This window comes from Macaca thibetana, chromosome 11 (genome assembly GCF_024542745.1).
Source record: "Macaca thibetana thibetana isolate TM-01 chromosome 11, ASM2454274v1, whole genome shotgun sequence".
Classification (NCBI taxonomy): Eukaryota; Metazoa; Chordata; class Mammalia; order Primates; family Cercopithecidae; genus Macaca; species Macaca thibetana.
The window spans coordinates 30,772,319-30,790,467 of NC_065588.1; the positions used below are offsets into that span (position 1 = coordinate 30,772,319).

The following is an 18,149-nucleotide window of genomic DNA, read 5'->3' on the forward strand; positions in this document are numbered from 1 at the left end:
GCTTGAAAAGTTAAAAACTTGAACTACATTATGTATCACCATGGATTCTGTATCTATTTTCAGTATCAATCTGTTCCTAGCAGTTAGATTGTAACTGAAATACTGGAACAGGAAGGCAGTCAATGCGGAACAAAAATCAAGATAAGAGAGAAATCCTGGAGTAAACCCAAACCAGGTAATATTAACCTAAAACTAGTTCTATTATACACATCATACTGAAGCAGGTAGATTGAACTAGGTAGTTTTAGGAATAAGGCACTTAACCATAGTTTGGACCAAATACACGAAAAAATGCATGGCAAATTATAACTATTAATACAAAAAGACTGAGAAATACCTCCAGGAGTTAATCATTCCATACTTTAGTAGGAAATACAAGAAAGTCTGGGATATTACTAGAAAATTTTCCCTCAAGCCATATAGTATAAGCCAATAAAGAGTTACCAAACCAAGAAATTAGAGATAACACACCTGAAAAAACAAAAGAATTCTACAACTGCTGACACATAGTTAGCTAAAAACAAAACAAAACAAAAGTCACACATGCAACACTTCTAATAAAGAAGCATTTCTTCAAAAGACCTACATAGATTTTAGAAAAACAAATTAGAAGCTGTATTTTGTGCTGGGGAGTGGAGAAAGGGTAGTTTATAATCCCTGGTATATGAACAAACTGGGATGATGCCAGTTAAAAGTGTTTTAAATCTATACATGCTAAAATCACAGAATTTAGCATCGAAAATAGAGCTATATGTTCACCAGGAAGAGTTCTGATCTTTCTCAGCTAACGAGGTCTCTGTTTTTAACCAGGAGAGGAAAAACTCCACCTGGAATTGGAGAATGCTACTTCCTACTCTCTAGCAAGTAGCTCTGCAATCTCATCATTAAACAAAACAAAGGTCTAATATTCAACTCGAACAATCTTACTCTGATTCTCAATTAAGTAAATCCACTTCATTTAGGTACTTTCCCTTAATTTATATTTAAATCGCAAATATATCTCTCAAATATAATGTTGATAATAAGTCACCTAAGAACCGTTACAAAAAAGAAAAAAAAGACACTCTCTACTAATCTGTGGTACTAACACTTCTGCTCTTAATCTAATGATTCATTTAACTCATGGCTGCTGTCTTGATGAGGCTGTTAGCACAAACAAGAACATTAGATACTAGATTGCTAACTTTTAGTCAAGACCATTTGATTGTTATAAATGTGTTTCCTAATGTGTAACAACATCTATTAGGCTCCATAAAAAAAAAATCACTGAGTATATTAGGGGTCAGAAGGTGCACAAATCTAAATTTATATCACATGATACAATTAATAGCAAGTCAACCAAGCCCAAAATATTTCTTATATGTGCAGCAGACCGAAGAATGTAAATCTGTTTAATGTCTCCACATAGAATAGTATTCAAATAAAGTGCATACACAAATCAAAATCAATTGCAACATTCATTTCAATTAGAAGACTTTACCATTTTCTTCCATATCAGCTTTCTCTGCTTTTGAACGATCTTCCCGGTTTACCAGTTGTCTAGTAGCACAGACCTGCTTTAGGCCAAGGAAAAGGAAAAGAATTGAGGGAACAATCTGTCCCACCACAGCGTCTACTGCAGGAGGTCGATTTTGCAATTCCAGAAGGATACTCAGTCCTATTATACACATCTTCCGGTCATGATGTCTGCAAATTTTGAAGAAAAAAAAAATGTAGACATGAGAAGTGGAATAAAGAACAAATTCTGGAGAAACTAAAAAAAGAAATGTCCAAGGCATACTCTAAGGTTCATCTGTTGGTATTATACAGAAACATTCCCCATTTTGTACTGTATGAAACCCTATGTAAATCAAATTTTGTAAACCAATTATTTTCAAAGACCTATTGGGAGTCTGCAATTAACATGGTGAATCTTGCCACAATATCAATTTATAATTAATATAAATGTTATATATGGGCCTCGACATAAGGAGTTTTAATAAAGCAGAAATACCTATATTTGACAGCATAAAAGTCCAATACAATGGGGGCGGGGGGAAGGAAGAGTTTCTTAGACTCTTCCAACATTAGATTGATCTACAAAGTTTCTCAGCACACATAATCTACCCAAACCCTAAGAGGTGAAAGATGGTTCAAAAACTCAGCATCTAGTAAGATAGTCAGCTGAACTTAATGTAAATAGTCTACTAAAGTCCTATGCTATAAAATAGCATAAGAAAAAAATAAGGATAAGGAAAATTCAGAAAGAAAAAAGTTTGACCAGTAAACATTAGACATTTTTCTCCTAAATGTTTCCTCTAAGTTGTTTAAAACTAAAAAATTAAGAATTAAAAGATAACATTGGCAAAACATTCTTAAAATTGTGTGAATAAAAAATTCACTTGCAGTGATTCAGTTTGTTTAAAGTGAGAATAATATAACAAATCCAATAATGAATATTCTACAAGCTTCTGTTATTCTTCATTATTTGCATTTCTTGATTGATTCAACTCACTAATGCCCAAGTACTATGCTAAAACAGAACTGTGCTTGACCTGAAGACCTTCTCATCCATGCAGCCCCTAAATACAGACCACATGGATCACAGCAGAAAAGATGATTATCAAGCAGGGCTCTAAAGAATCCAAGGAAGCACAACCCAAGGACTCCCAGTCTACACAATAGCAGGGAAATTGCTTCCAGTGCTAATAAAGACATAAGAGGACTAACTGCTTAACTTTAAATGACCAAATCTCTATTCCTTAAATCTTTCTCAGAGATAACTTTAAGAACAATTTCTTTGAAAGTATGTTCTTCCCTTCAAGGTTTTAATAACAAATCTCAATAAGGGATAAATTCCAGTGTCCTGCAAGTAGAAAAATTAGAACACACATAGCAGCTTGTAAATATGTTCCCCCATTCCTATCGCCCCATCCTATTCCAGGCCTCCATCTTCTCCTGCCTGTGGCAGCAATGTCTTAACTACTTCGGGGAGTCTGTTCCTCTCAGGAAATTTTTCTAAATGATCTCTCACAAAACAATACTATTCATTTCCAGTTAAATATTAGATAGTGTTTTAAAACAAATTAGACAGCTAGCTCAATTTCTAGCATAACACAATCACTAATCTGTGTTGGGTGACCTGAGGTGGGCACATAACACTAATTGGAATCTCACTCTTCCTATTTTTTTGAGACGGAGTCCTGCTCTGTCAGCCAGGCTGGAGTGCAGTGGCGCGATCTTGGCTCACTGCAAGCTCTGCTTCCCGGGTTCACGCCATTCTCCTGCCTCAGCCTCCCAAGTAACTGGGACTATAGGCACGCACCTGCCACCATGCCCGGCTAATTTTTTTTTTTTGTATTTTTTTAGTAGAGACGGGGTTTCACCGTGTTAGCCAGGATGGTCTCGATCTCCTGATCTCGTGATCCACCCACTTCGGCCTCCCAAAGTGCTGAGATTACAGGCGTGAGCCACTGTGCCCTGCCTCACTCTTCTATTTTTGACAATTACGAGAGTGCTTCACATAAAACCAAATTCTCCTACTGGCGCAGCACCTGAGATACAAATAACAAGCCTTCTGACCCCACTTTTGAGAACAGGCATCCTTGAGATCTGCAAAGAGTTAAACATTCTGTGACATTACATTATATCTTTGCCAGAGGGGTACCTTCCTTAGAAATCCGACTCCATTTAGAATGTTTTTACCCACTGACACTTAATCATGGAACCCAGACAGACAATTAATTCTTGTTGCCTAGAGATACAATGATACACTCATGTTAAAAAAAAAAAAAAAAAAAAAAAAGGCAGGAAAGGGCTACATCTAATTTTCAGAGCCTGCATTGTTTCCACTAGATTACCCTGCTGAAAAGGATTCTTAATCCTCTAAAAATTAAATATTGACAATACACTAAAAATAATTCCTAAGACATGAAAATTATCTTTGTACATGCTATTATATGCAAATATTAAAAAGCAAACTTTCCAGAAACAGAAAAGAAGTGTAAAACCCAAAAGACACATACCCAAGAAAACAATCTGTATCATTCATCCATTGATTTATAAACTGTACAGTGATAGGTCCAGGGTTGTGAGGCAACTGAATTCGTTCTAAAGTATGTAGCAGCAAATCAGGGTTGTAGTACAAGGCAGCAATTGCAACCTGAAGACACATGGTACGAAGCTCACTAGTTTTGACCCCTCGAGTTAATCTCTCCAAAACAAGTTGAACGAAGAGTGGAATGCACTAGAAGACAAAAAGAAAAAGAGAGTCAACCACACAGATAGCCCAAGTAACTTTTATAGAAAGCTGTATATTGGCAGAGTGTCCTCAATAAATAAGACAGTCTTAATGGCAATGAGACTTTTGACTAAATCATTTTAGAGTTATTTAAAATATTTATATTATAAAAACCTAGAGAGACTAACTAGACAAAAACAAGTCCTATAGCAGTGCCAGAAAATCTCCTTCCTTCTTAAGTAAATTAAAGTCAGCTGAAGATTGTCCTGTAAGAGTCCACGCTCAAATGGTGTCAATAATCCATATGTGGACACAGCCACTTGCACATCTAAGGTGAAATCACTGCATGTCATTTTCTTTGACAAATTAAATTGGAAAGAAATAAATGGGACTGAAAGTAATTATGATGTAATCAGATTGTTTTTGAGAAAGAAAATTCCTGTTGGTATAAGATGAAAAAGGCTGAAGAAAAAATGGTGGAGCCTGAACATTAAAAAAATACCTGACTCCAATTCTAAAGTGCAATATTGATGAACTAATTTTACTGGAACGATTTCACAATAGTTACTTTCAGTTAAAGGGGATGAGTTGAAATGATTTGTATAAAATAAAATCTGAGGTCTTACTATAAGCCCCTTTTTAAAATAAACTTTAAAAAAATCAAGGTTTTGTGTAGAAATTTAAGAGTTATATTTATTATTTTCTTTTTAGTAGGCCAAAAGGCATATATATCTGGGTCAGCAGACTATTAGTCTGGTTTAGGATAACATATTGAATCAAAATACATGACTACACATACTTTTAAGACTATAAAGCTCTTTACAAAGATAACTAGTTTAACTCTACGTCTACTTACGCTGATACAACATATTCTGTGTTCTAATTTGAGATAACACATATAAGCTATGTTAAAAATTATTACCATGGTCAAATAATTAGGTGTGGATAAACGCAGCCACAAGAAAATATAAATTAAGTTTGAAAAGCTCTTTTCAAGATGTTTTAAAACTAAAGTTTCAAAATTACAGCTACATGGGAGAAATAAGTTCTGGTGTTCTATAGCACTATGAGATGACTATAGTTAACAGTAATGCATAGTTTCAAATAGCTAGGAGGAGGACATTGAATGTTCCCAACACAAAGAAATGATAAATGTTTGAGACAATGGATATGCTAATTACCCTGATCAGATCACTGCACATTGTATCAAAACATTACTATGTATTCTATAAACATACAATTATGTCAATTTAAATAAACAGAAAATAAAGTTTCATTTTCACAAATATTTACTATTATACACAAAGCCATAAGAACATAAAGGAATTGTGAAGTTTTAGAACTAGTAAAAGAATTCCATTATATTAAAACAAAATCGATTATGGAGGCTGGTTGGACAACTACGTAAATGCACAATTAGAGCACTGTGCCGCTGCAGAAGGAATGCAGAATATCTCTATATGCTACTACGAAGTGATCTGCAGGATATGTTACTTAGTGTAGAAGGCAACACAGGAAATGTATAGTATGCTACCATTTACCTAAGAAGGCAAGGCGAGAATATCTATTTTTTGTTTTTGTTTTGTTTTTTAATGAAAGGATGAACTAAAACTAGGGGAAGAAACAGGAGAAGAAGGGTAGAGGAATAGGGTGGAAGCTGGACTTCTCTGAATATACCTTGTCTTATAAATTAGACCTTAGAACTGTGTCTATGCTTCACATATCCATTACCAAAAAATTAAGCTATTTCTTTGTTTGTTTGTTTTGGAGACAAAGTCTTGCTAGAGTGCAAGGCTAGAGTGCAAATTAAGCTATTTCTAAAAATTAAGATAAAATGAAGTAAGTGAATCAACCAAACGAGGATTATTTTAGTAACTTTAAATTTTAATTATTTGACTGTATTTTCACTGTATATTGCTAGTGTATGAATATAGCTTAGAGATAAAAACAACTACTAAAAAAACAAATAATAGTAACCCTTTCTTGGTAACAAAGTTGGTATAATTAGTCTGAGGGTAAATGTATCCATTAGTGGGATAAAGCAAGCAAGTAATTAAGATGAGAACCAGAATTTTTGGTGTGGGAGATATAGAACAGTATCAAGTAGGTTAAGGATAAAGAATGTAGTCATGAATTTGAATTAGAAACATCTGTGTGTGGCAGGGCACGGTGGTTCACGATTGTAATCCCAGCACTTTGGGAGGCTGAGGCGGAAGGATCACCCAAGATCAGGAGTTTGAGACCTGCCCGGCCAACATGGTGAAACCCCATCTCTACTAAAAATATAAAACTTAGCCGGGTGTGGTGGCAGGCGCCTGTAACCCCAGCTACTCGGGAGGCTGAGGCAGGAGAATCACTTGAACCCAGGAGGCAGTGGTTGCAGTGAGCCGAGATCACACCATTTGCACTCCACTCCAGCCTGGAGTACAAGAGCGAGACTTCATCTCAAAAAAAAAAAAAAAAAAATCTGTGTGTATTAGATGGAAACAATAGGCACGGGGACTCCAAAGAGGTAAAGAAGAGAGTGGAAGAGGGTTGAAAAATGACCTGTTGGGTACTGTGTTCACTATCTGGGCAACAGGTTCAACAGAAACCCAAACTTCAGCATCACACAATATATCCACGTAACAAACCTGCACATGTACCCCCCACATCTAAAATTTAAAAAAAAAAAAAGATTTATCTGTGTACATTAATGCTTTATTGACTAAAAAAGCCAAACAACATATTTCTTGGCTCTATTTTGTAGAAACACGGACCAATCCAATATCAATGAATATATATATAGTGATATATTAGTTACATACATTAATATGCATTAGTATATATGTAGCTAATTATCAACTTATTAATATGACATATAAATAGTATATATTATATGCATATTATATATATACACACACATATATTATACATACATATATATTTTAGATATATATGTATAGCAATGAATATCCCTTGTACCCAGCTCATAGTCTTGAATACCATTTCCCAGGCTAGAACAAGACATCTATAAGATAAGCCTGGAATATCTAGTCATACCAAGACAGCAAGGAAACTACCAAAGACTATTAAAATCAGGTTAAAAGGGCTCTCAAGACAAATTTAAGAGGCTCCCACTGGACAAAAATAAAACTATGTATACTTAAAATACACTGAAACATATAGAGTAAATTTGGATCTATACATTCATAAGGATACTAAATATTTTTAAAAACCAAACAACATAACATAACATTTTACTGATCATCTTTGGAGAATGCTAGGTAAGAAACTTATCTTGAATAATGGTAAATAAAGGGAAATACTCAAGCTGTTTCTCAGAGTAACCTGATAATTTATCAGAAAACATTTCTCTTTATAGGAATATTTCAGCTAATAAAGAAGAAATGACAGAATTAGAAGATCACCATCAGCAACACTAACATCATGAGAGACCACCAGACATACTGTGCCTCCGAGTAAAATTACACACCATCAGCCATGAAGTACATGAGCTGAGACTGCGCCATCAACACTACATGTAATCACCAATTTACAGGAAATTTAGAGGAATGGAATGCCAATCAACACAGTCCTTCAGCTATACTTGAGTGCACTGTAATGGTAACCTCACTAACGTAGCGATCACCTTGTGTCCTTAACTTTCTGATACACAAATTCTTGAATACTGCTATGGTCTCAATATGGTTTGTCCTCCCGAAACTCATGTTGAAATTTGATTCCCAATGTGGCAGGTTTTGGGAAGTGGGGCCTAGTGGGAAGTGTTTGAGTCATGGTAGTGGTCGACCCCTCATGAATGCCTTGGGGCCATTCTCCCGTTCTGATGTAATGAGCGAGTTCTCACTATCATTCTGGCACAACTGAATTACTTTTTGTGGGAAAGAACTAGTTCCCATGACAGTAGGTTGTTATAAAGCAAGGTCACCCCTGGGTTTTGCCCCTTCGCATGTATCCACTTCCCCTTTGACCTTCCACCACATTGTGATACAGCACAGGCCATATCTTGCCAGCTTCTGGTGTACAGAATGGATTCTAAAGGATTCTAAAGTCTTTGGCGTGGATTTATTCTATAGCCTTCTGAACCTCTCCCCAACCTATGTTTCCATTATTAAATCCTATTGCTCAGAACCCTCCAAAATCCAGTAAACAGAACTAAATCCTTCTTTAGCCCCGTTCATGTCTTGTGCTTTACTACCTTCTTATTTTGTTAACATCATAATTTCTTTTCACCTCCACTGTAACACCTAAAAAGTACATAATAACAAAGGGGGAAAAGAGCCTTCACCTGTTGGGGACAGGTGGTAGTTCACACCTGTAATCCCAGAACGTTGGGAAGCTGAGGCAGGATCACTTGAAGCCAGGAGTTAGAGAGCGGCCTAAACCACATAGTGAGACCCCATCTCTACAAAAAATTTGAAAATGAGCTGGGCTTGGTAGCATATGCCTGCAGTCAGTCCTAGCTACTCAGGAGGTAAGATGGGAGGATCACTTGGGCCCAGGAATTTGAGGTTACAGTGAGATATGATTGCACCATTGCACTCCAGCCTAGGCAACAGAGTGAGATCCAATCTCCATTAAAAAAAGTTTTTAAATAAATATCAGTAATACTTTATGATTTTTTAGAAAGGTCATAATTTTTTTGTCACTAATACCCCAATAAAGCTTGGGGGTAGGGAGAAGTCATCCTCAAAAATAATGAAGATTTTGGTGGTAAGTAAATAAGAGGAAGCTCTATTGAGAGCAAAAAGATGGGCCAGCAGTTCACCAGAGATGGCCAAGAAAAGAGACAGTCAAAGCAAGGCCCCTTGGGTCCAAACAAACCTCAAAGAGGAACTTTGCTTTTTGGTGTTTTTTTTTTTTTTTTTTTTTTTTTGGAGATGGAGAAATTTTGCTCTTGTCACTCAGGCTGGAGTACAATGGCACGATCTCGGCTCACTGCAAACTCCGCCTCTGGGTTCAAGTGATTCTCCTGCCTCAGCCTCCCAAGTAGCTGGGATTACAGGCGCATGCCACCACGCCCAGGTAATTTTTATATTTTTAATGGAGACAGGGTTTCACTATGTTGGCCAGGCTGGTTTTGAACTCCTAACCTCCGGCGATCCACCAACCTCAGCCTCCCAAAGTGCTAGGAATAAAGGTGTGAGCCACAGCACCCCACCACAAAAATGAACTTTGAAAACAGCAAATCAGCCATCATAATGCTTAAAGAATAAAAGAAACTACTGTTAAAGAAAGCTATGAGACAATATCTCAAAGATAAAATTTCAGTAAAGATACAGGCATTGTAAAAAAGAACCAGGCCAGGTGCGGTGGCTCACGCCTGTAATCCCAGCATTTTGGGAGACCTAGGTGGGTGGATTACCTGAGGTCAGGAGTTCGAGATCAGCCTGGCCAACATAGCGAAACCCCGTCTCTACTAAGAAAAAACGAAAATTAGCTGGTGTGGTGGTGCACGCCTGTAATCCCAGCTACTTGGGAGGCTGAAGCTCAAGAATCACTTGAACCCAGGAGGTGGAGGTTGCAGTGAGCCAAGATTGCACCACTGCACCCTAGCCTGGGTGACAGAGCAAGACTTCATCTCAAAAAAAAAAAAAAAAAAAAAAAACAGAGAGAGAGAGAGAGAACCAAAACCAAATAGAAATTCTGGACTTAAGAAGTATGCAAACATCTCAAATCAATAATCTAACCTGTTACTTTAAAACACTGGAAAAAGAACAACTAAATGAAAAGCAAGCAGACAGAAAAAAATAAGGATTAAAGTGGAAACTAATGAAATGGAAAACAGAAAAATAGAGAACAAAACCAAAAGTTAGCTCTTTGAAAAAATCAAAATTGATAAACTTTTAACTCAACTAAGAAAAAAATAGAGAAGACTCTAATAACTAAAGCCAGGAACAAAACAGGGTCATTACCATGGACCCTACAGAAACAAAAAGACACAAGGAAATACTATGAACCACATGCAACGAATTAGATAAATTACATTGAAAAATTCCAAGATGCAAACTATTGAAATGAATTTAAAAAGAAATGTAAACTACAAATAGATCTATAACAAATAAAGAGACTGAATGGCCATTTAAAACTACCCACCAAAAACAAAACAAAACAAAACAAAACACAGACAAAAATAGGCGAGATAATTTCGCTGCTAAATTCTACCAAACATTTAAAAAAGAAGAGCAATCCTTCACAACTCTTTGAACAAAGAGAAAGGATGAACACTTCCCAACTCAATGAGTCCAACAATACTGATACCAAAGCCAGACAACAAACATCATAAGAAAAGAACGTTAGAGATCAATATCTTATGTATCAATAGTATTTATGCACATAAATACTTTTTAAAAACTACCAGGAAATTTAATCTAGAAATATATACAGAGATCATATTTGATAAGTATGATTTACACCAGGAATGCAAGTTTGATTTAAAATCTGAAAATCAATTAAGGCAATACATTTCTATTCTAAAAGGACAAAAACCACATGATCATCTCAGTAGATGCAGAAAAAAGCATTCTGCAAAATTCAACACCCTTTCATGATAAAAGCAACAAGTTAGCAACAGTCAAGAACTGAACCTGACAAAGTGCATATATGAAAAGCCCACAGGTAACATCAGACTTAATGGTGAAAGACTGAACGTGTTCCCTCCTAAGACCAGGAACAAGATGAGATGTCTCTTTTCATCATAGCTATTCAACATTGCACTCCAGATTCTAGCCAGGGCAATTAGTCAAGAAAAATAAGGGGCACCCAAACTGGAAAGGTAAAACTTATTTGTAGATAATACGATCCTGTTTATAGAAAATCCTAAAGAATCCACTAAAACACTATTAAAATAGTTCAGCAAGGTTTCAGGATACAAGATAAACATGCAAAAACAATTATATTTCTATACACTCGCAACAAACCTGAAAATAAAACAACTCTATTTACAATAGCATCAAAAAGAAAATATATAAAAATAGTTTAGGAATAGAATTGAAAAACTTGTACTCTGATAACAACCAAACATTGTTGAAAGAAATTAAAGAAAACCTAAATAAAAGAAAGTCACCCCATGTTCAGGGATTGAAAGACTATTTTTAAAACAGAAATACTTCTCAAACTAATCTATAGATTCAGCACAATGCCTGTTACAATCCCAGCTGGCTTATTTACTGAAATTGACAAACAGATCCTAAAACTCGTATGAAAATTTAACGGACCCTGACTAGCCAAAACAATCTCACAAAAGAATGCAGTTACAGGACTCAAACCTCCTGACTTCAAAACTTACTACAAAACTAAAGTAATAAAGACAATGCAGTACTGAAATAAGAACAGATAAGTACATAAATCAAATAGAATGAGTACAGAAAAAACCCTCACATTGTGGTCAACTGATTTGACAAGAATGCCAAGACAATTCAATGGGGGAAAAAATAGTCTTTTCCACAAATGGTGCTGAAACAACTTCATAACTACATGCAAAAGAATTAAAATGCAGACCCCTCCTCACACTATGTACAAAAACTAACTCAAAATAGATCAAGAGTCTATAAATGTAAGAAAAAAACTATAAAACTCTTAGAACAAAAGAGGATAAATCTTCATGACACTGGAGCTAGCAATGTTCCTTAAATACGGCAACGGCCGGGCACAGTGGCTTATGCCTGTAGTCGCAGCATTTTTCTACGAAAATTAGCCAGGTGTAGCAGCACGTGCCTGCAGTCCCAGCTACTCAGGAGGCTGAGGTGGGTGGATTTGGATGTCAAGGCTACAGTGAGCCAAGATTGTGCCACTTCACTCCAGCCCAGGTGATAGAATGAGACCCTGTCTCCAAAAAAAAAAAAACAAAAAAAAGACACCAACCACAAGCAATTAAAAAAAAAAAAGACATCATCAAAATTAAAAACATTTGTGCTTCAAAGGACACCATCAAGACAAATTGGGAGAAAATTTTGCAAATGATACCAGATAACAGGCTTCAATGTAGAATATATAATGAAGTCCAACAACTCAATAAATAGACAAGTAATTACAAATGAGAAAATGATCTGATTAGACATTTCTCCAAAAAAAGATATACAAAAGGCCAATCAGTACATGAAACATGCTCAAGATCATTAGCCATCATAAAAATGCAAATAAAAACCACAATGAGACACTACTTCACAAATGAAATAAGTGCTGGCAAAAACACAAAGAAATTGGAACCCTCTATCATTGCTGTAGGAATGGAAAATGGTGCAGCTGCTTTAAAAACAGTTTGACAGTCCCTCAAATGATTAAACACAGAATGACCATATTCCACTCCTAGGAAATGAAAACATATTCACACAAAAACTTGGACACAAAAGTTCCTAACAGCATTATTCATAATAGCCAAAAAGTAAAAATAACCCAAATGACCAACAACTGATGAATGGATAAAATGCGATTTAACCAAACAATGAAATATTATTTGGCATTAAAAGAAATAAAGTACCAATCCACACTACCACACAGATGAACCTTGAAAACCTATGCCAAGTGAAAGAAGCCAGTCACAAAGGACCACATATAAGATGATTCCATTTACATCAAATGCCCAGAATAAGCAAATCTATGGAGACAAAGCCATAGTGGTCGCCCAGAGCTTGGGGCAAGTGACTGTTAATGAGTTTTTTGGGAGAGGGGTGATGAAGTGTTCTAAAATTGTGATAACAGTTGCACAATTCTGTGAATACACTAAAAACCACGTATGTATATACTTTAAACGGGTGAACTGTATGGAATGTGAATTATATCTCAAAACTATTATAAGAAATACATAAAGCAAAACTTATAGAAAAGAAAAATTCACAATTTTACTTGAATATTTCAACATTTTTCTTAGTTATTGAACAACTTATCACAATAGTATCAAAAATTACATTAATCTTGTTGAAAACAAGATTAAAAATGTATAACTTATGAAAAATATAAAGTATAAATTTTAGCCTTTTAAAATGGTCAAGAAATACTTTTTTCTAGAGTACCTTAATTTCTGGTTAGAAAAGGTACCTAGGAATATTTAAATAGAATACACAAAAACAAAGGGAACATGAAAATCTCTGAGACTCCAACTGAGTAGCATTTACACACTTCATTTTTTTTTTGATAGCCCCTTACATTATTACATATTTTTCTGTGCATGCCTTTCTCAGCTACAATGCAAGGTACAGTTTCCAAACTACCTGGCTCTTTTTGTCATTTAAACAGGATTTGTACCAGAAAGCACAATCTATAGGCTGTCCTTTCCATTTTTCATCATAAACGAAAAGTCAAGCAGGCATGTAAACTTCAAATGTAACCATCAAGTAAGGTGCTTTCCAGACATACATTACCTGATCAATTCCCCTTCCTTTGCACTGAAGAATGATGACTTCCAGAAGTTTAGCTGCATGACACTCTGCATCTTCTCCTGCATCTCCACACAGTACCTGCAGTAATTACAATTTAGCTCAGCAGTAAATGGCACTGCGTAGAAGTTAATCAAGTCCACATGCACAAATGTCCCACATAAATTCAGCCATAGGAACCATAGCTTTGCTTGCTGTGCAAGTTTACCTCACCAACCCAAAGAAGAATGGCCAAAATAAATTCCATCTATCATCTCATTTCTTATAAGGAGCAATAATTCACTATTTGACCTTAGATTAATAAAGCAGACTACATAAGCTAATTTTCCAGATAAATGAAGCTTCCCTTTAAAGGCACCAAAATTATAAAATGAAATCAAAACAAAACAAAATAATCTTATCAATGAAACTATTTTTCTGTTCCTTTTGAATCCTGGTCCATATGAACCCATTTTTTTCATAACTACCATAATTTCATGTTATATACCTTTCAGTTCTCCAACATGAACTTCATAATTAGGAATATTTTTCATGGACATTGTAACCATTTACAACTATACAATATGACAGTAGGCGAATATAACAAGGTTACCAGACAGTTTCCCTATTATTAATTCTGTATTTTCACTACTATAAACAATTCCAAAATGTACATGTTCATACATAAAATGTGGAATATGACTGCCTTATAATAAGATTCTCAAAAAAGTTCCTAGAGTAGAGCATGCTTCTATTAAAAATTGTTTCAGATGAAAAAGAATAGACTTAAAGAAATAAGCGTGGGCCAGAAATTTAAAATATAGACAAAAAGACGTAACAGAGAGAAACCAAACACATATTCATTGAAAAAAGACTTACTGAAGTATGCAACTTTTGTGTAAGTTATTTTTAAGGAAAAAAAAAGCAAAATGTTAAAAATACTAGGAAAGAGACACAAATACAGACAAAGAAGGATTAGAAATAAGACTATAAAGAATACTGTATTCTTTACATTTAAAAGCTTAGATTCGATACTTTTCTAGAAAAATAAAATTTAAGAAAAATGAATTAAGAAATTCCAGATAATTCTGACAGATTTAACATTCCCATTTAATTTCATTCTCTCCCAAAATGCTATCAAAATGACAGTAAAGAGATTTTAAAGATGTACATATACAAAGAAAAAAAGTAGAGGTAATAGCAATAAACATTTTGGAAGCTGGAAAATAGCTGAATCATAAGCAGATATCAGGCAAAGCCAAGAATCAACTATATTTACATAAATTTAAAATGCTATCTCTATGACAGTGTATCACAGTCTAGCTTCCAAATGTGAATGGACTCTGGAACCAGGCTGCTTAGGTTCAAACCGCAGCTCTTCCACAGATTAGCTGTGTTTTTAGAAAAGTTACTTAACCTCTTTGTTTGACTGTCCCCATCTATAAAATGGGAATAAAAGAACCTACTTCACGGGGTTGTATGATACAGAAAGAAAAAGAATTACTCCCTTTTCCCAAAATTGCATTTACTTGGGGGCCTTTCGTTTTGGTTTGCCAAAAGGAAAGAAAACAAAAATGTATCTTGTAATTTTTAAAATGGGCTCTGGAGTCAGACTAGGTTCAAATCTGCCTCCAACACATAGTAGCTATGTGATTACAACTATTTCCTAACCTCAGGCACAGTGCAAGAAATTATGTCATAGTTTCCTTTTGATACAAATGTGGTACCTTCCTCATGCTCTCAAAAGGTTAAGTTAATATTGTAGGGAGTACTTAGAAAATGTCTGGTATATATAATAAGAATTCAAATATTAGCTAGTATTAAAACTAGTATTTCATATTCACAAAATATTAAATATATTACAACTATTTGATAAGTATAAGGAAATCATTGTATCAATTTTACTGTATCTGCAAACATACAGGGAAGCTGTGAATTACTAATGGAATACACAGAACTGTTATACTTGTTTTCTTTCCCTCTTTCTCTATCAGCTACCTCTCTAACAGGGAAAACTGAAGATTGCCACGTGATTATGATTTAACAACATGGGTTATTCACAGAGGTAAATGAATCATTACAACTCACAGTTCAGCCCCTTCACTTTATACCTGAAGAAGCTTACTGACTTCCCAAAATTTCCCTGACTCTTTAGAACTAAACTAAGACCTAGACCTAAACCAGATATACTGATTATCAGTACAGAGCTCTTACCAGATTTTGGGTACACCCCTTCTAGTGAGGAAAAAAAAATGTGTTGTGGGGGTTGTACACTAGCTATTTTACTCCCAACTCTATGGCCAAACTTCTTGGTGTCTGGTTATCCCAGCTTTATAAAATCTGCCTGCCAGCTTTATGCAATATAATTTCAGTTTCACATTTATGTGTGTGTGGGTATACAGACATTTATTTATTTATTTATTTACCTAAAGGAGAAGAAAAACGTTATTTGCCAAAGATCCCAAAATATAACCAATAGTGGGCCAAATCTATCTTGTGGCAAAGACAACATGGTAGACAATCATGTTTGTGTATAAGGATAACAGTAGCCATTATGTACGTTGTACAGTATAGATTCTTGTTAAATGATGCTTTTCCAACTATTATAATTTTTATCTTAAGTTGTTTATGCTCAGGTTACCTACATCTAGTGGCTTCCAATATATATATTAAATTAAAAAATAAAAAAGATCATTCCATTTGTCACTGATTAACAAAATGTGTGGTTAATTTTCCTAGCACTTTTCTTTAATCAAGTAGAAAATTCATTTCCAAAAGAAAAAAACACAAAGTAAAAAGCAGATATAAAAGTGGCAAACATTCATAAGCACGACACACAATATGAAACTTTCAAATCCCAAAGATCCTTTTGAAAATACAAATGAAAGAATATATGTTGATGAAGATAATGCAGAACTAAATGTATAAGAAACAAACTGAAAAAGTATCCTGAAGCAAAACAGGCAAACATTAGCAAGAACCACTGCAACAATAGATAAGGACATGCTTACCTTCCTACACATTGTAAAAAGAATTTCTAAATGTTTTGGATTTGATAATAAGGTATCTGTATCTATTGTCACATAATTATGGAGGAGAGGCATCATGTCTGAAAAAAAATCAAAAATTCAAATGAGACTTGAGTGACAGGAATAGAAATAAATTATTCCCACTGAAACCACATTTCTGTAGCACCCACACATTAGTATCTTCCCATGCAAGCACAAAAGGCTAGAAATGAAAGTAATAAGTCTGTTGTATATTTATAGATGGGGAAAATGTAAAGCAGAAAGACTAAGATGCTCATCATTTATGAAGCAATTGAGCTGAATTTTTTCCCTTTCTCCACTGCACACTCATCCCTATCTGACATATTTTATATTTTCTTGCTCATTTGTCTGAGTGATTCCCTACCCTCCCATCATCTCCATTAGAATGTAAGCTTCACAAGGGAAAAGGCTGTTTATTTTGCTCACTGCTGGATTACTGAGCTTAAAATAGGGCTTGGAATATACTTGGTGTCCATAAGATACTTATTAAATTAACATATGGATATATGTTCTGGTCATAAACTAACTTAAGACTCCATAAGAAATACAGCCTATCTCCTCTGCCTATATACCTAGGTCTGAAAAACACTGCTACAATAGCCCCAGCTTTCATGTGACCAGGAAATAAACACATTTTCTGGTCAATATTGGAATCGTATGTGTTTTTATTTCAGGTGTCGACAGGAAGTAATATCTAGACACAGAAAAGCAAAAATTTTATATGGTCAAAGCCATACCTGTAAAGTATTCAAAGCAATCCTGCTGAAACACTTCATATAGTATACCTAGAAGCTGCCACATTTGAGGGGAAATACTGTGGCAGGTTAAACTGTATGCCAGGGAAAGAATTTCTTCATAGAATTCTGGAAGAAAATCTCTAGTTAGAATGCTAGGAAATAGCAAAAGTTAAAACAAAGACCACACAGAGGAGGGTTTAGACTACCTACGCACACATAGTCCTCCTCTATCCAATGTACTCATAAACTTCCCTTTCTCAGTATTTGTATCTTCGGCTATGTATCTGCCAGCTTCCATTTCTTACCAAGATCTGCCCCTCTGTTCAATAAGGCAAGGCAAAAATGTTTTCACTAAACTTTCTTATACTATTGAAAAAATAAAGTTGTTTCTGCTTTATTATATATATTTACAAAACTGTATTAGAAATAGATACAAGAAGGAATAGATTATCATTCCTCTTTCATGTCGAGGATTTAAAATGTACAAATAATTAATAATATTCTTTGGAGAGCTTAATTATATCAGACTAAAGTATCTACCTATCTCAAATTTATACTTTTACTAACAACTATACACCAGGCAGTATTCTGTCAATTTACAAAACCTGTAAAACATACAGTATTCTTCAAGTTAATCAAGACAATAAGACCCACTATAAAGTAGAAGAGTTCAAAGGAAATGTTCTTATACTCACAAATATCATTATTCTCAGTCAAAAGTAAATTATATCTACACGTACAACCAGGAAACACAAACCTCAACAAAAATTTCAAATAGCTCCTACCACAT

At 34.9% G+C, this 18,149-nt stretch overlaps 1 protein-coding gene across 1 annotated transcript in view; it reads right to left on the bottom strand.

Annotated features, from left to right (window-relative positions):
* The window catches only part of IPO8 (importin 8), a 67,809-nt gene that overhangs the window by 6,507 nt on the left and 43,153 nt on the right, over positions 1 to 18,149 (bottom strand). The window contains exons 18-22 of the mRNA XM_050750252.1: positions 17,360 to 17,485; positions 16,584 to 16,681; positions 13,579 to 13,674; positions 4,005 to 4,225; positions 1,481 to 1,686 (exon numbers count right to left, since the gene is read on the bottom strand). Of these exons, the coding sequence (XP_050606209.1) occupies positions 1,481 to 1,686; positions 4,005 to 4,225; positions 13,579 to 13,674; positions 16,584 to 16,681; positions 17,360 to 17,485 (747 nt within the window). The remainder of the gene's footprint in view (positions 1 to 1,480; positions 1,687 to 4,004; positions 4,226 to 13,578; positions 13,675 to 16,583; positions 16,682 to 17,359; positions 17,486 to 18,149) is intronic.